This window comes from Pimephales promelas, chromosome 22 (assembly GCF_988280905.1).
Source record: "Pimephales promelas chromosome 22, fPimPro1.hap1.1, whole genome shotgun sequence".
NCBI lineage: Eukaryota > Metazoa > Chordata > Actinopteri > Cypriniformes > Leuciscidae > Pimephales > Pimephales promelas.
In genome coordinates this window covers 26,289,345-26,314,964 of record NC_142790.1, presented here as the reverse complement: position 1 = coordinate 26,314,964, position 25,620 = coordinate 26,289,345, and the positions used below count along the sequence as shown (strand labels likewise).

Genomic DNA, 25,620 nt, shown 5'->3' with positions numbered 1-25,620 from the left:
TTGAAAAAATATACAGTACATGGAATATGAATCGTGACTCATACATTTCTATTTCTTTTAAAGGTGCCCGACTCCTGGTTGTGACGGCTCAGGTCATGTGACGGGAAACTATGCGTCTCATAGGAGGTGAGCGTCTCAATAATCACAGATTTTTATGTTTCTACATGACATAAACGCTCATGCTTTTTATCACAACATAACGTCTCATTTTTACACCCGTGTTTTCTAATTCAAGATGTTCTGCTATAATAACAAAGGCGCTTAGTGGGTTAAATTTAAAAGCGGGTAATCGCCATTGAGTAAATACTTTGTGGCATTTGACGGCTGTTGAGGTAATGACCCCTGTTCAGTGGCAACACGACAGGTGTCAGAGCTTGAAACATCACGCGGTATCTTTCCCACACACACGCGTCTGCACGCTTGAACTTCTGAAAGGTTCGTCACATATGTCATGTTCCTTCCCAGTCTGTCAGGATGCCCTCGTGCCAGGAAAGGAAGCTTGAAGCTCACGCCAAGCAAAGAGGACAAAGAAGAGCCGGAGATGAAGTAAGACACCACCAAAAACAATGACATCCAAAACGTTTGGTGTTTTTAGAGAAATCCTTCACTTTAAACTGGATGTGTTTACTAAAGCATCCACATTTGACCAAACGATTCTTCTTTATTGGATGAAAGATTTAAACATTTGAAACAAAATATAGTATGCACTATGATAGATATGTTGTTGCATTGTTTTGTTTGTTTTGAAGTACGGTATTAAAGCCCCCGCCCCCCTCCAATTTTGAAAACTACACTCTTAGAAGAAATGGTTCTATTTAGAACCAGAAATGGTTCCATCCCCCGCTTCATATATGGAACTCCAAAAATGACCATATGGTAAAAAGTTCTATTGGTCAAGTATGGAACCCCAGGGTTCTATATAGAACCCAGAGGAACCCTTTTTTTAAGAGTGTATAGAACCTTTTAGGGGTTCCAAATACGTAGCGCTGATAGAACCTTTTAAGGTTCTATATAGAACCTTTTCTTCTAAGAGTGTATTATTGAATTATTTAAATTCAATTAAGCTAGCATGAAATGTAGTTAAATGTATGAAATGCCTGTGTCTTCACTATAAAATAGTAATTTGTTAGTTTATTTTAAAATATTAAGTGCTAAAAACATAATACACTATAAAAAAATTGCTACCTTAAATTTTTAAGTACAATCAACTTGGATTTTTAAGTAATTTCAACTTAATTTGCGAAACAAAAATATCTTAACTTATTTTTATGAGTTATTTTGAAAGTTATGGAAGAACATGTTATAACTTATTGATCATATAATTTTTTTACAGTCTGTTTTGCTGTATGCCACATTGTTCTCTTATATATAATCAATCAATCAATATTTATTAATACAGTCCTTTTTCAAAGTGAACCAAAGTGCTTTCCAAAAAACAGAAACAAAAAAAAACAAAAACAATACAATGCAAAATATAAAAATAAAATATATAATCGAGATATATTGTAAATGTACAATATATATATATATATATATATATATATACATTTACAATATAATATGATAAATATATATATATATATATATATATATATATATTAAAAAAATTACAATATAAAATAAATATAACATTTTTTATTATTATTATTTTTTTTTTACTTTTTTTACTTTTACTTTCATTGAAAATTTGTAGAAATTTAATTAATGGTCTTATATTTATGGAATGTGAAAATATCTTCATCAGAATACACTTTTTTTATTTTCTTTTTTAAATTAAAACTTATTAGCAAACAAATTATTTGCACAGCAGCAACGCACATGAAAATAATACTTTTACGGTTGTTTTGGGGAATACTAGATGAAAATGTTTCCTAGAAATACCATTTAATAATCTTTTTAATTCAGGGAGCTCAAAACTCTTTCCTCGTTTTCCTGTAAGATCTCATTTAATTACAATTAATGCAGTAGTTTGCTCTTTAAAAACATAATACTATGGAGGGGCTGGGGGGGAATTAATTGAATTGATTCCAGCCTTAAATCCGAAGTCTAACCCAGAGTGACAGGGCTTTCCTACTTTTGCATCTGGGCTAGCATTTCATTTTTAATTACTAATGCAAAGACGAGAGCTTAGGAATTAGACGGTAGCAGGTCCGCGCACATTAAAAGGAGGAACGGAGAGGCAGAGAAAGCAGACCCTGGTTACGTCTGTAATGTGGCTAGATTATTGTAAATTGTCGGCCGTATGGCCCATCTCTGTGGTCAGGAACGCCATTCCCAGAGCCGGACCAGTGTTGGAGTCGTAATGTTGTCTTGTTTTAGTCGGTGTATTAGAGCCAAAACTGCCATAACAACCTTTCCCATAAAGGCCTGCAGACAAGCCATTTGTACTATCCCAGATAACCCCTCACCTCTTCCAATATGGGCTATCAGGGAAAGGGTCAGCCACCTCCAAATCATGTGCTTTTTCCCCCCTGTGGAGGACGCACAACAATTATGTGCAATTTATGTCATTCCATTACTGACCTAGGGGGAAAGTGAGCAGCAAAATAAATTGGCCAACTCCTCACCACTCTAGTCTTCAACTTGCTGGGGCTTATGTTTTCCATCGGCGGCACGTTAACCTCCATGCCCGTAATTATTTACTGGAGTGCGTTTCCGACGAAACGCAGACTTTTTTTTTCTTTTTCTTTTTTTGCGTGTGCCGATAGAATTATTCCAGCCCTCTTTTTTTCTCTCTCTCTCTCTTTCTGTTTTGAATACATTTTTAATCAGCATTTCACAGGATTAATCTTCTTAATGGTATTTGAAAAGTCTTCCAACTCTGCAAATTGGGAGTTGGGGAGGGGGTGGGGGTGTTTACAGACAAAATGACAAATGCGCGACGGTGGTGTGGGGAAGTTTTAGCCATCAAATTATCAACTGAATGTATATGGGCTCATTTGTGTTTAGGAAGACTCGGTTATAAGCTCTGAAACTAGTTCAATCTCAAATAAGAGATTATCTTGGACAATCACAGTGTTGCCCTGTTGAGTTTAGGACAACAAAAGAGGGCTGCGCAGGGGGTTTAATTTAAGCATGTCGAGGGGTCAGGTCACATCTGTGTGTGTTTTGGCATTGTGACCCAGAAATCTATACCAAACAACCTGTGATGCAGATTATGACCTTGTTCCCTCCGAACATGTTGTTATAAATGTGAACGCTCATAAACTCAGTCTAAAATGTTTATTGGTAGTACAACTCAGCAGTTTAGTCTTCAGTGAAATCAGTGTATTTTTCTTTTCTCAGGTGCCCGGTGTCAGGGTGTGACGGGCAGGGCCACGTGTCGGGTAAATACACGTCCCATCGCAGCGCTGGAAGCTGTCCCATCGCCAGCAAGCAGCAGAAGGAGAGCTCCGTCAACGGGTCGGCCTTCTCCTGGAAGATCTGTAAACAGGAGCTTCCTCACTGCCCTCTGCCCGGCTGCAACGGCCTGGGTCACGCCAACAACGTCTTCGTCACGCACAGGAGGTGAGGAGACTACAACTTCAAGTCTGATATTACACTTTAAACTTCTCTACTGTATAATAAACACATTTTTATTGGGAACTGAGTTATCTATGAGTTTTGTACTTACTATATTATATTATATTATATTATTGTGTATATTATAGTATATTATACTTATATTATACTATATTAATTATAATAATTATATTTATTATGTTATATTATATATTATAACCCGCTCACTTTTACAGGTACTCTACCTGTGACATCTATATAATATAATATATTACCAATATATTATATTATATTACCGGTATATTATGTTAAATACAAATGTTATATTATATAATATAATAATATATATAAAGAAATATAAAAAGGTGTATATATATATATATATATATATATATATATATATATATATATTAGGATTACATAATATATGTGGGTGCACTGTGTAAAATTATTTTATATATAAATACACACACATGTTTGTATATATTTAAGAAATAATTTAATGTGTATACTGTATATAGATTTATATATATAATTTATATTGTATATAAATATAAATATTTTATATATATATTTTTTTTAATATACATGCATTTGTGTGTATTTACATATATATATATATATATATATATATATATATATACACACAGTGCACCCACATATATTATGTAAACACAAACTTTTATTTTGGATGCTATTGACAGCCCATATATATATATATATATATATATATATATTTATATTTTTTATTATTCAAATATATATCATAAACATGTTTTATATATATATATATATATATATATATATATATATGTGTATTCAATATATTAAATATAACATATATTGAAATATATTATAATAATATATCATCACATTATAACACACACACAGACGTGTGTGTGTGTGTGTGTGTTATATTATATAATGTAATAATACATTTTATAATATAAACAATACAATTTTTTCACTTAAATACACAAAACAAATTTTCAAATACACAAAAATACAGGTTGACTTTTTTTTCAATGTGTAAAAATATGTATCAAAATATGAAAAACATGTAGTTTGGTATACATGGTATACATATATAAATATATCAGTATACTACAGTCAATACAGATTACAGAACTGACTATATTATTATATTGTTTCCAATATTATTTCTACAGCCTCAGTGGTTTATTAATTATTTGATTACCCTTACAGTCTCCAAAAATGTTATCATATTATGTAACACAGATTGTACTTATTATCTAATGATTCCTAATTGATGTAGTTATAATTCTCCAGGTAGCTAGGACTGATCTGTAGATTTTGTTTTGTCCATTTACAGTTTGTCAGGATGTCCACTGAACGCCCAGAGCATCAAGAAGAAGCTCTCCGAGGAGGAGATGATGACCATCAAACTCAAAACCAGCAGTGGTGAGCAACTCGAGCGCTTTAAAGGAACAAAAGAGCTCCAATCTTTGACCTGCTATTGCTAATATTATCATCATAGTGTGAGGCTGAGCTCGTCTCCTGAGATGAAAAACAGAGAACCTGAGTCATTTAGTACAGCTTTTGCAAGACGCGTTTATTAATGTGCCTGGTTTGTCTCTTGTCAATCAGGTATTGAGAACAATGAAGACATGCAGCACTTGGATCATGAAATAAAGGAGCTAAATGAATCCAATCTGAAGATAGAAGCAGACATGATGCAGCTCCAGACTCAGGTAAATAACATTTACACTTGTGCGAGAAGATTGTGGGTAATGTAGATTCAGAGCTAAAGACCTTGTTTTCTGCTTTTAAAACAGATTTCATCCATGGAGTGCAACCTAAAGACCATCGAGGAGGAGAATAAGATAATTGAGCAGCACAACGACAGTCTGTTGAAGGAGTTAGCGCGTCTCAGTCAAGCACTTATCAACAGTCTCACAGATATACAGCTGCCGCAAATGGTGAGACGCTGACACGTTTACACCGACATGCTCTTTTCCCGCTCTATTTACCTAAAGCACCACACAATAACCACTGTTATTAAAATAAAACAAGACCATTTATTTGCCAGACGAGGTTAATTTAATGTTGGTAACACTTTATTTTGCAGTGTAGTTGTTAGATATGTTACATGTACTTGCCTTAGCAGTAAATTATGCATAATTACATGCAACTAACCCTCAACCAAACCCTAACCCTATAGTAAGAACTTGTACTGTAGTTAATTACTCTTACTTGGTACTTAAGTGGATAATATTTAGCTCAAATCAAATTTAATTAAACTGGGATAGTTCACTTTGAAATTAATTTTTGGTATGTTTTAGCTTTGTCTTTGTTTCCACAGTAGTTTCAATTTTGATATTTTTAGGTCAAACCGTTCGTGTCTGTCAGTCATATAATGGAGGTCTATGGTCACCACCTCAAAGAGCATGCACAGAGAAGTCCAAATTAAACATGATGTAATGACTCGTAAATGTAAGTACACATTGATGGCCTAAGACACGAAACGAGCGGTTTGTGTGAGAAAACAAACAGTATTTATATCGTTTTTACCTCTTGTAACCACAGCAACATCTAAGTGATCTGAGGATGCAAGGTAAAAACGATATAAATACTGTTCGTTTTCTCACTCAAACCGCTCGTTTCGTGTCTTAGCCCATCAATGTGTACTTAGATTTACGAGTCATTAAATCATGTTTAATTTGGACTTCTCTGTGCACGCTCTTTGAGGTGGTGACCATAGACCTCCATTATATGACTGACAGACACGAAACGGTTTGACCTAAAAATATCAAAATTGAAAATAATGCGGAAACAAATACACCTACATCTTGGATGCCCTTGAGGTAAACTAAAACATACCAAAAATGAATTTCAAAGTGAACTATTCCTTTCATTTAATACGATTTGAGCTAAGATGGTGCATGTTTGGAAGGGATGACATCATGAAACACACTGAATTGAACGTTCCTGAATCTGTTCCAGGGTCCGATAAACGAACAGAACTTCGAAGCGTACGTGAACACACTGACGGATATGTACAACACTTCAGAGCACGAGTACTCGCCAGAATGCAAAGCCTTATTGGACAGCATCAGACAGGCCATAAAGGGCATCCACGTATAAGGCCAAACTCTTTCACGGGGGGCTGGCTTTGTGATCCGTGCAAGATGTGTCTCGTTTAAATTGCTCCATTCCACGACAAACTCATTGCACTGAAAAATACCAGCCACATTTTTACAGCTCAATGTTCCTTGTAGTGAGATTTGACCTCCTTTTGCACTTATTGATTTCCTATGGTTTGCTTGACTTTATTCCGTATTGTTCTTTTGCGTGTTGTTCTATTATTGCTGCATATTATCTTTATTCATCGGTACTATTTATCTCACAGTAATCTTATTTATTTATTGATTTATTTATTTATTGCTATCATAATTGTTGTTTTTCTGTTTCGTTCCTGCAACTCCAAAAATGCAAGGCCAATCTTACATATTGTGAATTTTAATTTATTTAACATTTACCTGCGTTTGTTGTACAATAACTCGCCGGCATTCGTGATGATGATGATGATGATTTCTTTTTTTTCTTCTACTTTTTTTAGTAACGCAGATGTCAAATGTGAGAATAGTCCACTTGCGCCACCTGTTGGTGAGCAGCTGTCATTGCTCCATTAGAGCCGTATGGGTTATTTTTTAACGAATCCACAAATGGCATCATTTGTTTTCATGCATAAATCTGTATTCTAATAAGCGAGCGAGCGAGCGAAAAGAAAAATATTTTATCTCCAATTTTAGACTCTTGGAACTACTGTACAGTGACACTTGACCAGAGCAAAAATCAAACCATCCAGGAAGAAGGACATCATCATTTATTTCCGTTTCTGCTCATATGAACTGCCTTTGGTGTGCACATCCATGTGTGTGCATATATGTGCCTAAATGTAAATGAGTACATGGAATATGATATGTTTTGTGGTAGAGCAGTATTACGTGAATGGTGATTCATTTTATTCTGCAGTATATTTATTTTCTGAATGAAAAGCCTCTAAACTCTGTTTACCTACAGTTTATACGCCATTTTAAGTATGTAATGATATTCTTGTAAAAAAAAAAGAAAAAAAAAGAAGTGTTTTATGATCAGGCACAATACTTTTTTTTATTTTCTTTTCTGAACTCCTCAACCTTTGGCTTCTTCTGTGAGACAAACAGTGGGCTCTCGATCTTTTCTCAAAGCACTTCATGTCTTTAACCCACTAAAATATGGACAAATCCACAGCGAAACAACTGCAATAGAGAGTAAGCTTTCCATTATGACACTTGATTTAGCGTTGAAATGCAGGGCCGCTGTTATTGGAGGCATTTGCTGTGTGTTACGATCACAAACGGCCTTGTTCTGGCACTTTTAAAGCTTTCTCTAACACTAAAACGTACCCTTTTTGCACTTTTATTCTGTTATTTAGTGTTCATTTGAGCGGGTCACAAGTGTGTGGTCGGTGCAGGCTTAATCTAGTTTTACATTGATGTCAAAAACGGTGTTTAAGCAAATTTGCAGGTCATTCAGAGGAAATAAAAACACTATATTATCTGACCAAACGAGCATAATGAATTGTACTGAATCCGTTTTTGTTTGAAATCCTAAATTACTGTATAATTTAGAAATATGTCTGTTTAAATGATTTGTAATTGCTAATTTTTAATTTATAAACCATAGATTGTTTGCTCAGGAAGTTTTGTGAGGAATATTTATTTTTTCTTTCTTTTTTTTTTGTATTTGATGTTTTGTAATGTGATAATATTTTTTGGTGGGAAAGAAAAAAATAGTAAAATACACGGTACTGTAAATGATTTAGTTTGTTTTTGTTTTTTAAAAAAAAAATGTTTTTTTGTTTTTTTTTAGTTCGAGTAGTTTGTATATCAGGATTTCCTTACACTTTTAAAATTTCATAAGCAGTACTGCGCTGTGTTGTACAGTTTGTGTATGGTAGAAATAAACTATTGAAATGATCTGCTTAGCGCTCATTGTACAGTGGCTCATATAAAAATATGATTTATATAAAAATATGTACTTATAGAGTGTATTTAACATGTCATTGAACTTTTTTTAATCACCATTAGGATCAAATTTGCATAATTGTACATTTGGAGGTTTCAAATCCACTGTACAATATTATGACAACATATTGCTTCAACTCATCAAAATAAGTTAAGCAATTTTCATATTTTTTTTTCAGCTTTTTCAAGTCAGTTGACTACTTTAAGTTGAAATGACAAACATACAAGTTGGTTGTACTTAATTTGAGGCAGCCACTTTTATAGATTTCTATATAGTATAATATATTTTTAAAAGTATAAATATTCCATGTAGTCTCACTGTAGAAACTGGAAAAATATGTGAAAAGGTTGAATGACAGTGTGGACGTCACAGACATTTTTTGTTGTAATGGCTTCTTGATTACATCAGAGTTCAAAACCAAATCCAAAATTTTACAATGTATTATTTTACAATGTACAATCTAATTGAACAGCATGACATTTGAAACGTTGCTATTCAACTTTTCATGACATTGCAAGACCAAAACTGTTTTCATATCTACCAGCAGATGGCGTATGGATCCAACTTTGAGACACAAAAGATTTCAGGCCTTCATTTCTGCATTCGAAACACTAGTATCCAAAAAGAGAAACGAGTCAATGGTTTCAGTCTCAGCAAATAGAAATAAGTTTGAACCAGTTTGACTGGTTAAATCACGAGACAATGAGATCATTAAGAGATCCTCTCGAGACACCTTGCTTATCCCTGTTGCCCTGAAATGAAATCGGTGCCTTGTAAATATGGTGTTTGGTTTGTTACCCTTCGTAATTGCCTTTTTATAATTATCAGAGCAATTTATTCTTGCCTTTGATGCGTTGATGATGATGATGATGTAAATTATATCCAATTATCTGAAATGAGGCACAGCTTTCCTGTTTGAACGTCACCTAGAAACAAAACCAACAATTACTAAAAGATCCGTGACTGTGACAGACGTGTGTTGTCTTGATTTCGCTTAACTTTAACCATGTCCCTGACCTATACACTCGACTGAATCTCACAGTTAACATACCACATTCACGGCGAGTACAGAAATATAAATATCAGAGGAAAAAAGCAGAGATGCTGCTGGTCTGTCTTTGGGCTTTGGCTAATACTAATACAGCCACTCCAGGGCAAACTCTAACACTATCTGTCCTCATTAGCAAACACTGCATAAGAATGAGTTCAACTTTATTTAACAAAGTTTTAAATGCACCAATACTCACACACTGATGCAAATGCAACTATGCTACTGTATGCGTCCATTATTAATTAATTAAATTAAGTTGGCCCAACTCAATAATCAATATTTAGAATTAAATTTGCCAAAATTAAGTTGGCCCAACTCAATTTAAATTTGATCAAATTAAGTTGGCCCAACTCAATATAGTTATTTTCTAAATAATAGGCTGTTATTAAATACTTTATATTAATGTATTAAATATGATATGAGTGTTTATTATATATTTATGTATATATGAGTGTCTGTCATACTGCGCACACATACGAGTATATTAAACAAAACAATTTGTATTATTGTAAGTAATATTTATTATCTTGTATTTAATGATATAATAGACTTTTAGTACAACAAATTATTACATTATGAATGAAATAGTTTGATGACAAAACTCACAGCTAAGTAAACTCTCTCTTACACACACACACACACACACACACACACATTTCTTATTGCATCTGTCTTTGTTGATCTTTCTATGGAGGGCAAAGTTTGCTATGCATTTTAGGGTTAAAGGGGAGTTTGATATGACCCCTTCCTTTGAGATCATTTTGTTGCTGTTACATATTGCCCACATTGTAGAGTTTTGTTTCCAGAACCTGGGAAAGACGTATTACGCAGTCAATCATGTTGGAGCATATCGTCCTCTAGTTGAAACGTAATATCTATGTATTAATGGACAGTAGACACATGCTAATTTTAAAGTGGTTTCATAATAGCAATTTCACAGAGTTTGACACAGTGGATCTTACAGGGGACTGAGGGATCAACAGTCTATTGAAAAATAAAAAAAGATGTCATCATGGTAAATGAATACTGTTTTCCAGTCAGACTGAGACAACAGACATATGGCAAATGCTATCAACAGAACTCTTCCGTGAATCTATATATCTATATATGTTCAAACTAATTTGGCACGCAAACCCATATAGCCACGTGGTGGGTGTTTTAGATGTAAACAAGAAGGCATGTTTGTTCTTTTCTATGAGTAACTAAGGTTTAAGTGCTTCTGAATGTTGACCCACTGTCAACAGATTACACCGCCAAAAAATAATCTTCATAAGTCAATCTACTGACCCCAGCTGCTCAAATATAACCACTGATTCGTCGCTAAACCGAGTAATCATTGGGTTGACGTTGAGGGTTGTAAAAAATTGCTCATATTGGTTCTAATTTGCTTCAACAAGATCATTTGTAAAAGCAGCAGACACCAGTTTTTTTCTTAGAAAAGCTTTTTTTTTCACTCACGTTTCGACATGTCCCGCCTTCTCTTGTTATGATAGCTACGTCATATGACCGACTTCTAAACTGTCCAATCCCTGACCACCTATTTGGGCTTCTAGCCAATCCTGGCTTAGGAGGTGGGACACATGAAGAGAAATAACAAATAACCGCTGTCCGAAACAACAGAAAAAAACTGGTAGAATGGCATTGGCTTTGGCTTGGTGTATTGTCCCAGAGGATGTCTTTAATTAGCTATATACTGTGTATCTAAATATTGTTTATATATTTTAACTGTTCACTGTGTATTTTGATTTAATGGCGTTTGAAATTTCAAGTGTTCTGACCACAACTGAAAACGGCCTGGTCACGTAGGACGTTGTACTTTTCTCAGCGCTGGTCGGAATAGACTAATCATATTCTTCGGTGATTAATATTTAGGCAAATGGTATTAAATCGTTTTATATGAATGTACTGAGCTTATTTGTTAATATATTTCAGAGACCAATCATTAGCATTTAAAATAGTATATACTTACATTTTCAAATGCCTCCAATATAACAATAATTGAGCTGATATTTGAATGCAGCTCAATGGGGCTTTGGCTTTTTGGGCCTCCAAGAGCCCCCTGGAGGACTATTATTTATACCAAACTGTTATTAGCCAGCAGCATTTGCCGTCTAATGTCCGCAGCCTCGTTTCTGTGAACCACGTGACGTCTGTTTACATCCTCTCAGCTGTTCCTCGACAAAAACAGCGCTGGCTGTTCAACGCCACGAAAAACTATACATTATCAACAGTGCGCTAAAAACAAACAAACAAAAAAAAAAATTCTAATGTGCATCCAGTCTGCTTGGCTAGTGCAAATCCTGAGATTGAGTCATGGCTTTATAAAGGTGAGTGAACATTGTTATTCCGCAAAGATGATGGCGACATTTTTGTTTTGTTGCTTTGCGTTGGTCTGAGGAAGCGGAGGAAGATGTAACTTACATGTGGCAGACATTTAAATGCTAATGTACTGTAATGGTTTAATGCACGCAGAAAAGCCTAAATGGCTTTTTTTGAAGAATGCACAAATGTTGTATTGTCAAGTGTTTTGATGTACCAGGTCAAACACAATGCCGCCGTCTTACTGGTTTGCCCAGTCCTGCACGCGTTAACTGTTATCTAACAGCGTGGGTTTCTGAAGTAATAGAAAAAGCTAGAGTTTTTTTCCCCTTCTCTCAGTTTATTTTTTATCTGAATTAGAGACGGCGGCGGAGGCATTTTAACTAATACTTATTAGACAACTAACAATAAGTAACGTATAACAACTAAATCTGAAGCTTTATTTTTCTAATAACTTGCTTTTTCGATTTAAAAAAAATATATTTTGTTTTATGTTTTGCTCATCATACGACACGCTTAATAACAAAGACCAAATGCACGACAAACCATGAGCTTTTTCGTAAATATTTTATATGTCAAGTTATGGCATAACCATGTTAAATGTATCTGTGGAGTTACTTAAGTAATGTAACTGTTAATGTATGCAAAGCAATTACAGCTTAGAGATTATGGCGGATCTAAACATGTGAAACGCTCTCTCTCTCTCTCTCTCTCTCTCTCTCTCTCTCTCTCTCTCTCTCTCTCTCTCTCTCTCTCTCTGTCTTTGATACCTTTTTTCTGTCTCAGAAATAATATTTGAATGTATTAAGCACTGCACACGTCGCTAGACACTGTGTTTAACGCAGTGCGGTTGTGTGAATGTTTTATAAATTCTTTAGCTCGTCTGCGTCGTAAAATGTAGATCTTTATGTGTGTCGATGGACCTCAGCGGGTGACGTCACGCAGCCAGACGCCATCCATATTGTATGTTCATCGGTCTTAAACGTAAACAAACGAACGAAAGTGTCGCAGATATGCCATTTCTCTTCATTTATGACATTTATGTTCAGAGGATGAATATACAAGTATTCATATAATATGGCGTGTTGGTGCTGCAGGCTACTCTTTGTTTACAGCAGAGTGCGGTGGCGTTTCATCATGGCAAGCTGCTTTTAAAGGGATAGTTCAACCAAAAAATTACTCACCCTCATGTTGTTCCAAACCTGTATGTGTTTCTTTCTTCTATTGTACACAAAGTAAGATCTTTTATTTTCAATCGACTTAACTTTCTACTATGGAAGTCTGTCAACTGTCTTGTCACCGATGTTCTTTAAAATATCTTATTTTGTGTTCAACAGAAGAAAGAAACTCATACAGTTTTGAAACAACTTGAGGGTAAGTAGCCTAATGACAATTTTCATTTTTGGGTGAACTTATCCCTTTAAAGGAGTAAACAGATGTACTCTGGCTGAGCATCAGTGTAGTGTGATGATGTTGCAATTATGCAACCAACAAGTTAAAACATGTTAATGACGGATCAGCTCAGCTTTATAACAAACTGTTCCAGTTCATTGTTCAAGTTCCAGTAATAACTTGACAACAATCCAGGAGTTACTCAACTTGTTCTCTGACAAAACCAGTTAGCAGTGTTATGAAAACCAGCATCCTTTTTCCCCTATATTAATGGCGGTATTGATTTATGGTGTCCAACCAGTGTCTGTTTATTAGAAAGAAAGACACTGTAATAGGTGCTGTTCTCTTTTAAGTTGTATACTGATATACAGAGAGTCACTGTAGTGTTGCAATCAGGTCTTGTACAAAACAGAGTAGGAGGTTTGACCCAGATCTCTTCCTGCAGTATTTTTAGTGCCGGAGACTCAAAGGGCAGTGATACAGGAAAACGCTGAAAAGAAAGACAAATGCAGAAAAGAAAACAAGGGAATTATAGCGATGTAGTCAGACATTTAAAACCCTATAAAATAAAGCATTATTCACATCAGTATGTTAAATATATTAGTTCTATCAGCTTTTACCCCTTAAAATGATTTCTTGGGCAATTTTTCGAAACCTTTTCAAATGTACACTCACCTAAAGGATTATTAGGAACATTACAGAGTACAGGCCGTTGCGATGTATACATTTGCGATATTTCGTTATATTGTGCAGCTCTACTAATGTTAAAGTAGAAAATCATGATTCATTTGGTTGCAATTGAAACTAAAGCCTTTTGGCTTTTAAAAAAAACAACAAAATAAAATATATTTAAAAAGGGTTGAGCTCTTTAATTTCCATAGGAAATACAGTATGTCAATAAAGAAAATAAAACCGATTTAATGGGTTCTTTTCAGAAGGATGGTCCTTTGCGAAGACATCCTTAATTGGAGTGGAAAATAGAGATATTTAAATGTACAGTAATTGGTCTTTTCTTGTACTCGCTGAACCATTAAGTAAACAAGCCTCATGTTTCTTTCTTTGTGTAAATCCAGATCTGGTTCAGGTTCATGAAAATCCTTGAGGTTACTGCAATCCAGCTTAACTCAATTACCAATGAGCCGGAGAAACTAAATGCCCTGTCTGCAGCCCAAATGTCACTTACAGGGTTTCTTTTCTCTTGCTTTGAAAGGATATTCAGTTAAGTGCGTAACATTTCTGTTGTGGCGGTTATCATTTCAAACATGTAAGAAGACTTCAGCCTCGGACAGTATTCTGCAATATTAAACATCAGGTACACGCAACACCTAGCTGAAGAATCGGAGACGGCAGGTATCAGGTGGCTCCTTTTTTCCAGCTGTGCACCAGGGAAAAGGGTAAACTGAAATGTGCGAAAGAGAGATCTAAACTGTGACCCTTTGTTTTTCAGTCCTCAGATCTTGCCGTAGCCGAGAATGGTCTGAGGTGATTTGTGTGGGCCAGACATCACGACTGGGCATCCCTGTGGAGAATCGCTCCAGCACTTTCATCTGGATGCGAGGACCGGTCTAGTTACCCGTCTCTCACCTCCTCTGCATTTTCTTTTTGTTTCTTTTTCTTTCTCGTTGCCTGTCTGGGGAACATGGGGGGAGCAGTCAGTGCTGGCGAGGATAATGACGATTTGATAGACAACCTGAAGGAAGCCCAGTACATCCGCACAGACCGCGTCGAGCAGGCCTTCAGGGCCATAGACCGTGGAGATTACTACCTGGAGGGCTACAGAGACAATGCATACAAAGACCTGGCCTGGAAGCATGGGAATATACACCTCTCGGCGCCGTGCATCTACTCCGAGGTGATGGAAGCCCTGAAACTCCAGCAGGGTTTGTCTTTCCTTAACCTCGGCAGTGGCACGGGATACCTGAGCACGATGGTGGGCCTGATCATAGGTGAGAACCACTCTAATAACGTGTCTAGGGTTTAGATAAAACGACAATAAAGAAAACAAGCAGATATAATTCAATAATATTGTTTAATTTATTTCAAATTCAAAAGAAATCAAAGAAAACACTATATATTTATGAGAACCAAATTTGCACCAAAAACAAAAAGACTATTTAGGAACCATCACAATACATTTAGGTTAGCTGTTTGGCTCTCATCCTCTTGTTTATTTCACTTTTTTTTTTTTTTTGTTAGAACATTCTGCATGGTAGTAATTGCATTTTGAGTCATATCAAGATAATGTATCTTTTATTTTCATCACTTTTACTATTACTGCTCATGTTTTGGGATTCGAACAAACTCCTAAGTCGTAAACATTTGCAGAAATTGACACGTAACTCACCTCGTCCTGTGAGTGCTATAGACATGAAATCATACAGTAAAAAAAAGTAATATTATGAAATATTATTACAATTTTAAACAATATATTTATAGTATTTTCTTTGTATATTTAATATATATATATATATATATATATATATATATATATATATATATATATATATAGATAGTAGTGGTGCAACGGATCATCACTGATCCGTGATCCGTTCGGATCAATGTCTTCGGTTCGGCACACACGTGATCCGCGGATTGATTATGAAAAAAAAAACAAAAAAAAAAACGTGCGCATGTTGTTCAGTCAACGCACAGCTTCGTCATAGCGAGCGGAGGAACGGAGAAGCTTGAACGCCCCGCGTCATTTCAGGGCTCCAAACCAAACTGCGACCAAAATTTGAGAGTGTGCGACTGAATTTTACATCCAGTCGCACATGTGCGACCAGTGAATTTGCCACACGTTAAACGCATGGTAAAGCGGCGCGTCAATGAATCCGTGACAAGAATAGCGCGCGTTAAACATCTGTGGGAGGGAGACGGAGACAAATATCACAACCTGATGTGCGTTTGAGCAATCAGCGATCTATCGACTCGTTAGTCGTTACCTAGCAGCGAATGCAAACAAAATGAAAGTGGAACGAAAATACGCTACTCATTTATGATTAGGACCGTGGTCGGAGCAGCAGCAGTGATCCATTGACAAAATAAAGCCCCGAACTTGACAGTCGCGGGCCGATCTCGCTCACGCAACACTGTTACTAGATCCAGTGAAGAAATCCATTGAATTCGCCTCAGAATTAATAACATCAACACCACGAGATCCAATTAGAAACACTCCGATTCGGCGCAGGTTTCTGTTATAAACCATATCAGATCAAACAGAGCTGACGTGGAAACCAGGAGAAACACTTAAAGAAGGCTTTCAGTCCACAAATCAGCCTATATATGATAATGTGTAAGAAATAGTCAAATGCTTACAAGTAGCCTACTACACATCTTTTCCCAGCACTTCAATAATATCATAAATAAATGTTTTATTTTTTTGAATTTTTTATGTGATTACCAACACATTTTTTGTTTATCCTTTAAAGATTGTCCTAAAATGAAAAAAGTACGATGATATTTTCACTACTTTTATTAATTGATATTAAGACATTATAAATGATAATAACTAAGTTAATTTCATCTACACCCTATTAAGCTTAGTGATTTATAATGTCAGCCCCAGTGCTACCAGATTTTTTTTTTTTTTTTTTTTGTAGAACTCGCTGTGAGTTCTCATTTGAGGTGATGCTGCCCTCAACTTTCAGTTTGGAACCCTGTGAAGTTAAAATAAAACAGAATATCATAATGTTAAGTCTATTTATTATTAAAGAATTTGTCAGTAGGCTATTACAGTTATTTTGGGGGAAATTTTTTTTTTTTTTGCTGATCCGAAAAATGATCCGATCCGTGAGCCTGATCCGAGAAACGATCCGATCCGTGAGTTTTTTGATCCGTTGCACCCCTAATAGATAGATAGACAATTTTGCAAGATGTAAACAACACTGGTCCAGAAGCACTTCCTGTTTCAGTTTTTTAACACTACATAAAAGCTGGGATAAAATACAACCAACAGAACATATAAAACTGAATCAAAAAGTTATACAAACATCTTTAAGAGGTTTTCTTTACATGTGAAATAAAAGAAAACAGTTACAAACTGAAACAGGAAGTGTTTCTGGATCAGTGTTGTTTACATCTTGCAAAATGGTGTGTGTGTGTGTATATATATATATATATATATATATATTAATATATTTTACACAGTTTTCAGCATCTTCAGTGTCACAAGAGCCTTCAGAAATCATGCTAATATAAAAACCATGGTACATTTTTTTTTCATGATTCTTTGGTGAACAAAGTTTAAAAGAACTACATATATTTGAAATAGAAATGCTTTGTAGCATTATAAAATGTTGCTTTATAGTCATTTGATGCACCCTTTCCTTTCTTTTTTAAAATCTTACTGACATTTCTTACTTTTATCTTACAAACTTTTGAACTGTAGTGTGCTTATGTTGAATGATGGACCCAAAACCAAAAAAAAGGGACCTGTTGTTATTATTATTATCATTTGCAGGTCCGTTTGGAGTAAATCATGGCGTTGAGCTCCATAAGGATGTTGTGGAGTATGCCAAAGAAAGACTCGATGACTTCATTAAAAACAGCGACAGCTTTGACAGGCATGTTCAACCTTTATTTTGCACTGTGTTTCTGTAGATTTGAGTGTGAATGTAAAGATTCAGCTTGAAGAAGTGCTGATTTAATCAGAAGTGTAGAAATCGAACTTTTACTTGACAGCCGCATCAAGGGAGGCGAACTGAGATTCAAGCAAACCCCATTAGTCCTCCTCCCGCAGTTCTGTGGTTATGCACTTCAAAGATCAACTTTGATTTAGTCAGCCCTGCCCAATTATCTTCCATGTGACACAAAGAATGCACTAGCTAACCCTAAACCACAGGCTCAATGAGTAAATACCTCTGCTGAGCGGTTTGCACACCTGTGTGAACACCTGTCAAAACCACAACCGCTAGGTCGGATAGTCCTCGTCAGTATTGGACACTCAACTGGGTTTCCCTGAACGCTCTCCCGGGCATTTGCTGCTTGCAAACATCTGTTTTTGTCATGTACCATGCAGAGAGAGAGCAGGGTTATTAAGGTCAGGAGAAAGAGCTGGAATGACGTATTAGACAGTGCTGATGCTGTTAAACAATCCACAAAAGCATGTGTTTCATACAGAAGGCCATGTGCCAAAACAAGGCTGCTTAATCAATGTTGCGGAGCTTTGGGAGCTCTCTCATTGGAATCACTTTATTAGACATCGATATATCTTACACGTCTACAACTAACAACGAAAATAGCTTACTAGTCTTTATAAGCAAATACAAACACGTTTTGACTAGGGCTGTGCAAAAATTAATTGCGATTAATCGCATCCAAAATAAAAGTCTGTGTTTACATAATATATTTGTGTGTGCTGTATATAATTATTTTGTATATATAAATACACACACATGCATGTATATATATTTAAGAAAATGTGTTATTCATATATAAAATATTTATATAATATAGATTATGTATTTATATATATATATATATACAGAATTTAAGCGCAAATAATTCTTAAATATATACATGCATGCATAGGTATTTATATATACAAAATAATTATATACAGCACACACAAATATATTATGTAAACACAGACTTTTATTTTGGATGCGATTAATCGCAATTAATTTTTGCACAGCCCTAGTTTTGACTCGTACTAAAAATAAGCTCAATAGATCAGATTTCTCTTGGCATCATATCTGTTCTTTTAGAGGTAATACAAGAATAATTGCTTTTTACTCATCCACAAAAATAGACTATTACATGTTCTGAAACTCAGTGACTTAATGCTAGCACATAGCATTTGTTTGCCGTGTGGTTCCTACATTGTCCCATGAGCCTTAATGATGACTCAGATTATAATATAGGCTATAGTTAGTTCACTTTAAAAAAAACTTTTGCTGATAATTTACTCACCCCCATGTCATCCAAGATGTCCATGTCATTCTTTCTTCAGTCGAAAAGAAATTAAGGTTTTTGTTGAAAACGTTCCAGGATTTTTCTCCATATAATGGACTTCAATGGGAACCAAACGGTTCAAGGTCCAAAAGACACTTTCAGTGCAAACTGCAAACTGTTCAAAGGGCTTTAAACGATTCCAGACGATGAATAAGGGTCTTATCAAGCGAAACGATCGCTCATTTAAAAAATAAAAAACAAAGTTTAAGTTTTATAAGCTCAAATGCTCGCCTTGCTCTGTACTGTGATGCACGTTCGTGACTCTCCTGTTCGAACTCGTTCATCAAAATGAACGAATCTTTTTTCGAGTCATTTGGTCCATTCAACGGACGAAATGAACAAATTGACTCGAAAAAAGGTTTGTTAATTTTGATTTCAACTGGAGAGTCACACAGAACAGAGCAAGGTGAGCATTTGAGCTTATTAAACTTAAACTTTGTTTTTTATTTATTAAATGAGCGATCGTTTTGCTAGATAAGACCCTTATTCATCGCCTGGAATCGTTTAAAGCCCTTTGAACAGTTTGCATTTTGTACTGAAACTGTCTTTTAGACCTTGAACCGTTTGGTTACCAGTAAAGTGCAAAAAATCCTTGAATGTTTTCATCAAAAACCTTAATTTCTTTTCGACTGAAGAAAGAAAGACATGGACATCTTGGATGACATGGGGGTGAGAAAATTATATATTTTTTTTAAAAGTGAACTACTCCTTTAAAAAGAGGTGTGCTATTACTTCGAAGTGATTTGATGAGCAGGCCTACGGACAAATAATCTTGCAAAACCATTTCACCTACATGTATAGACCAGAATATTGTATAGATATCATATAAGGTTTAGTTTTTGCAAAAACAAACAGCAGAAAATTGCATTGAAGTAATATCAGTGTAAAAAATGTGTCATTTCAGGTTTGAGATCTGCGAACCACACTTTGTCGTGGGGAACTGTCTGGAGATTTCTTCAGACAGCCACCAATATGACCGGATATACTGCGGAGCTGGAGTTCAGAAGGACCACGAGAACTATATGAAAATCCTGCTGAAAGTCGGAGGAATTTTGGTCATGCCAATAGAGGATCAGGTAAACCACAAAAGTGTTTGGACACTTCAGTCACACTCGTCACAAATGTCTGAATGTCTTTAGATAACAAAATATAAACCCAAAGCTCTGCATTTGTAAGTCTATTTTTTTCATCACTAATTAATGTTACTTTTCTTCATAATTTTGTCATTCAACATTGTTTGATAGCCCCGCCCCCTCCATTTTGTAATTAAAAGCAATGAGAGTTGAACTAGAGTGCATGAAGTGTCCAATTACCCTTTTTTTTTGTTTTTGTTTTTTTAGTAAATTAAGTGCATCATCCGGGTATTTTAAGTGCAATTTTTCTTTTTTGAATTTTCAGTGTGAACAAATAGAAAGGCATAGAATCGAGCATATGTATGCGAATTGGGACGCACCTCATGTCTTACATCAAATGTTTGACCTCTTGATTAGTACACACTGTCCGTCTCATTCAGTGTTTATGTGTTCTTGCAGCTGACTCAGATAACTAGAACTGGTCAGAGCTCCTGGGAGAGTAAGAATATCCTGGCGGTGTCATTTGCTCCTCTTGTTCAGCAGAACAGGACAGAAGGCTGCAAGACTGAAGCTGTGGTACTCCGTGAGTCTCCGCCCCTAAATCTGATCTCACTCTGCTTTGTCCAATCAGCTGCCACTTGCATGGTTTCCAAGTGCAATGTTAAAGACTGGGGGGGGGGGGGGGGGGGGTTTCATGCACTGGGCAAATTTTGTTTCCACATATTTTTCAGACTAGTGGAAAGAATCTAAAATGCACATGTAACTCTTTCCCCGCCAGCGTTTAAAAAAAAAAAAGAAAAAAGTTGCCAGCCGCCACTAGCATTTTTTTTTCACACAATTTTCATGTCCCCAACTATATTTTGTTGTTTGAATATTGGAACATGTAATATTTTAAAAGAAAGAACTAAGTATCTGCTATTAAACAACAAAAATGTGGGTAAGTTTCATTAAAGAGTAACTAAACACTTAACCAACTTTTTTTTAGTTAATGATCTGTAAGAATGGATCTTTATTAATACCAGTCATTGATTCGAGGAACTTTTTTGACATTTGTTTATAAAGTGTTCTGTTTCTACAATATATGGTGTAAAAGCGTCTTAGTGCTGCCCTCTTCAGGTTGAACGTTGGCTACTGCAGTTGAATTTTCCTATCGGATGTTCCGCACTTCGTGACGTACAAAGGTTTCAGCTCACCACGCGAGCTACGTATAAAAACCATCTTGTGTCGTCAAAACCACTGTAGGGAGTCAGGAATTGTGAGTATTGAAAACCATCAGGATAGAGTGTTTTAGCATCTATTTCGTCCCCTCTATCTCCACTTTTTCAGCATTTTCAAATATTGCCAGTGGGTGGAGTCAGGCTCTGACCAGGGGTTTAGTTACCCTTTAAAAACAAATTGCATTTTTGTCCCGAGACTTTGTTCAGATTAGATTCAGAACGTTCATCAAAACATAATCGAGCAGATGAAGTCCATCAACACCCCTGAAGATTTTTTGTGGGTTCAGCTTTACATCCGCTAACGTTAGCCAGTTTTGACTCGCATGCTGTTTAATGTTTGATGATCGCGTTAGCTTCCATGTGCATAAGCAATCTTCTCTTGCTTGTTTCTGCTTCTTTGCTTGTTTTTGGATCCGGAGATGCTGTACTATTTTAGAAGAGTGAAAACATGAATATGAATGAACACCGGAAGCATTGCGTCATAAATGACGGGAAATCTTGTCAATGGCGGGGGAAGAGTTAAGTGCATGTTTTATTACCATTTTATTTGCATCTGTGTAGTTTACAATACATATGAAGAGTTCAGATACAAAAACCTCTAAATGCTATTTGAAATTTTCTTCTTTAATGATGATTTTTATCAAACTTGTATATTTGAGTTCAGTAATTTCACTTAAAAAACAATTAATAGGTAATTATCATTGCCATTTAAGTGAAATCACTGAACTTAAATATACAAGCTTGATAAAAATGATCATTCTAGAAGAACATTTCAAATGGCACTTAGAGGCTTTTGCATCTGAACTCTTCATATATTTACAGGCCATTTTCTTAAAATGATTAACCTGATTCATTCAGAAAAGAAAAAAAAACCAAAGAACTCATGCACTTATACATTTTGATATTATGGGCTTCCATAATGTCTTCTTTCAGGCTAGTTCAAAGAAAACATCTAAAATACACACACAATTGAGTGTTTGTTTTGTTACACTATCTATTTGCATCAGTAGGCTTCAATAACAATACACATCTTTACAGACCGTTTTCTCAAAATGATATTTTTTCTCATGCATTAAGCCAGACATCTCATGATTCTTGCACCAAACTTTACAGGTCTGTTTGTTGTTATAATTTTTGGGTGAACTGTCCCTTTAAGGTGCTTTGAGTATGCAACTGGGAAAGTAAGATTTGCGAGATTTGCGTTAACCCGCATCTCTCGTCTGTTCCTCAGCGGCTCTGAGCGTGAGGAATCTTCAGGACCTGGCTCGAATCTACATCCGCCGAACCCTCCGCAACCTGACCAACGACGAGAACCCCGGCCGCAACAACACGCAAAGAGCGTCCCAGAAGCGCAAGCGCAGGCGCTGCCGTCGCCGCCGCCGCATCAACACCTACGTGTTCGTCGGGAACCAGCTGATTCCTCAACCCATGGACAGCGAGGAGGACGAGTGCATCGAGGACGAGAGCAAAGAAGAGGAGCAGGAGAAAGACATTGAGCCCATCAAACCCGAGGAACCGCAGGTCAACCATCTGAGAGACAAAATCCTGAGTCTGCCGCTGCCCGAGTCGCTGAAGTCCTACCTGCTGTACTACCGTGAGAAATAACACTCAGTCGAGCACTCGTCTATGGTGGTGGTTTCCTTTTTTTTGGGCTGCTTCTCACCCTGAGGTTCATAGTTGTTGTTTTTTTTTGATAATGTAGCATAATTTAAACATTTAAATGGGGTTGGGTTGCGTTTCCAAGAGACTTGATTTGAATGTGCTTGCTGTGTTTGTTCCAATGACTCATACCGTTGTAATATTCACATTTTGAATGTGATTTTTCACCGCAGAGGAACTGAGGGAGACTTAGAAGCTTCTAGCTCACCTTGTTTGCATTCAGAAGAGTTTACTAAATGTAACGGAAGCTGTTTTTCAAATGCTTGTAATGTAAGACCAGTAATGACAGTTTTCTTTCTTTTTTTTAATTAATTTTCGCCTTCTTTGATTCTCCGAACCTTCTGGAGTTTTCGCTGTTTATGATGCTAATGCTTTCGGTATATCTTTGGACTGTTTTAGTGAAGTTCCATCTAGAGAGGATTGTTTGACCTGTGTTTTGCATTTCTTTTTTTTTTTACACTCTAGTCACATTTGTAAGTACCGATATTGAACTCTCTTAATAGATGATGTAATTTTTTTGCTTGTTCCTTTCGTCTGCGTGTCGTCCTGAAGACTTAACGCTCCGCTTTCTGCTTGTGATCATAAAACGTAAGAGACGTCACTGCTTGTGTCGGTTTGTAATCAGTGGTTTCACACTGTCGTAACAACTTGTTTGCAATATATTGTCAGCATATTCACTTATTCTGTTGATTGTAAATGAATTTGTTACATTGAAATGGAATCTAATAGAATTTCACATCTATCATGTTTGTCACATTTCCCCCCAAAAAAACAGTTTGAGATATTGAAAAAAATATATCATCTATAAATCAGATATATAGTTCTACTCATGTTTATAATCTGCAAAATTTATTTTTTAAATTAAAATTCAAAAAATAAAAAATAATTTCATGAAAAGTACAGCTCTGAAGAAGCTAAAACTATTTAATATTGTTTTTAAATTCATAAGAATTAAGAATGAAACTATATTATCATCATAACACATTTTTACACAATAATACTAAATGATAACTGCATATATTTCTTTTGGTCGCCTTAATTATTGTGTCGCCTCTGTGTGGATCTCTGGCTCGTCCCACAAAAGTCCTCTTCCAGGTCCTGTATGTTCTTTGGTTTCCCAGCATGCTCTGCACGTTTTGAGTTCTTCCCCACAATGGCTATGGGATGTTGAAATCCCGCTCAGATAAAACTGAAAAAAGTCACTGACGCTTATGGGGGCCACACGTGATGTTATTTTATTCTTCTGAAATATGTATAAATATCTGTTGTGTAGCTTCTTCAGGGTGGTACTGAATACATTTTTATTGTTGTTGGGTTTTTTTTATACCCGAAATAACTCTGACAAATGAAATGGCCTGACAAACACGGGTATCTTTTGTCTGTTGATGTGTTTTGTTTTAATACAGGACACTAGGGTGGGATGCATTCAGCTTTTGTAATGCCACTACCATGAACCAAGATTTGCTAAAATTTTGGATACACCCCTGAGTAATCAATATTTTTGTTCGTTTCCTAAAAGAAAATGTGACTAAAAATTTTTATAAGTACATTTGCATAATGACACAGTGTTTTTAAGCACCTTAAGTCATTGCCCACTCCTATTATTTATGAAATGATGGTAACAGGGAGAATGTAAAAATGACCCAAATGATTCTTCATATTTGTCCTTGCAGCTTAAGCTACATTATACATATACCAGCACAAATGTTCTTTTCATAACAGCATTTAAATTCGAAATAACTAGCTAGTCCAAGACCAAAAAAAAGGTCCATTCCATCCTTGGGCTGTAGGCAACCGGACGCGGGTTGGCGGAAGAGACTCCAATCTTCTCAAAACTCTGGATTCTGATAGAGGGCCATGAGACTTAGACCTGAGTGCAAAAATGGAGTCTCTAGACCCTTCCTGAGCTGAGATATTGAGATCCCACATAGCATTTATGCCATTATAAAAATAGTGGGTTCGGACGGTGGAATTTCGGGACGGCCCTTGGTGCCACAGACACAGGGGGCCTCCCTGAGTGCAGTAAAATGGTTTTCATCCCAAAATTTTGAAAGCTAAGCTTAAAAACCACGTGTCCACAAACCCCCTATTTGTCCAATAACCCACTATTTTTATAATGGCATAAATGCTACGTGGGATCTCAATATCTCAGCTCTATGCACACCAAGAATGTGAACATTCATAATAATGTGAAATATTTGCTGGAATGTGTTTTCTGAAATGCTTACTATCCCATAGTGCAAACACCTTATGTCTGATGATGCGAATAAATGTGTTATCAGCAACTATCGAAACAAATGACCCCCTTGTACTATGTTCATAAGTGTAACGGTATGCAGAGCATTTGAAATAGGCAACAAATGCCTTGAAGGTTTGAGTGGCTGAAACTCAGTTACAGTACACTGCAATTTCAAGTCATGTTGCG

The 25,620-nt window shown here is 35.9% G+C and overlaps 2 protein-coding genes across 9 annotated transcripts in view; both read left to right on the top strand.

Annotated features, from left to right (window-relative positions):
- Nucleotides 1-8,483, top strand: part of st18 (ST18 C2H2C-type zinc finger transcription factor) — a 70,386-nt gene extending 61,903 nt beyond the window's left edge. For all 7 annotated transcript variants that reach the window (XM_039685026.2, XM_089125614.1, XM_089125615.1 and 4 more), the window contains 7 exons: nt 64-126; nt 466-546; nt 3,286-3,507; nt 4,835-4,923; nt 5,110-5,213; nt 5,298-5,441; nt 6,466-8,483. In XM_039685026.2, the coding sequence (XP_039540960.2) occupies nt 64-126; nt 466-546; nt 3,286-3,507; nt 4,835-4,923; nt 5,110-5,213; nt 5,298-5,441; nt 6,466-6,606 (844 nt within the window). In that variant the 3' untranslated portion in view covers nt 6,607-8,483. The remainder of the gene's footprint in view (nt 1-63; nt 127-465; nt 547-3,285; nt 3,508-4,834; nt 4,924-5,109; nt 5,214-5,297; nt 5,442-6,465) is intronic.
- A 3,225-nt stretch (nt 8,484-11,708) lies between these two features.
- On the top strand, nt 11,709-23,876 carry pcmtd1 (protein-L-isoaspartate (D-aspartate) O-methyltransferase domain containing 1). 2 transcript variants are annotated; one of them, XM_039684859.2, is made up of 7 exons: nt 11,709-11,910; nt 13,240-13,276; nt 14,742-15,240; nt 17,754-17,856; nt 20,151-20,322; nt 20,779-20,902; nt 22,768-23,876. In XM_039684859.2, exons 3-7 carry the CDS (start codon nt 14,934-14,936, stop codon nt 23,139-23,141), a joined length of 1,080 nt encoding a protein of 359 aa, XP_039540793.2. In that variant the 5' UTR covers nt 11,709-11,910; nt 13,240-13,276; nt 14,742-14,933; the 3' UTR covers nt 23,142-23,876. The 2 variants fall into 2 exon arrangements, with proteins under 2 accessions (XP_039540793.2, XP_039540792.2); XM_039684858.2 differs by lacking the exon at nt 13,240-13,276.
- Nucleotides 23,877-25,620: the final 1,744 nt, after the last annotated feature.

Bases quoted from the DNA above. Each gene is read 5' to 3' on its own strand.
- pcmtd1 (XM_039684858.2), top strand. From the start codon at position 14,934: ATGGGGGGAGCAGTCAGTGCTGGCGAGGATAATGACGATTTGATAGAC. The intron at 20,323-20,778 runs GTAAACCACAAA...GTGTTCTTGCAG, and splicing joins TCATGCCAATAGAGGATCAG to CTGACTCAGATAACTAGAAC. The intron at 20,903-22,767 runs GTGAGTCTCCGC...TCTGTTCCTCAG, and splicing joins GACTGAAGCTGTGGTACTCC to CGGCTCTGAGCGTGAGGAAT.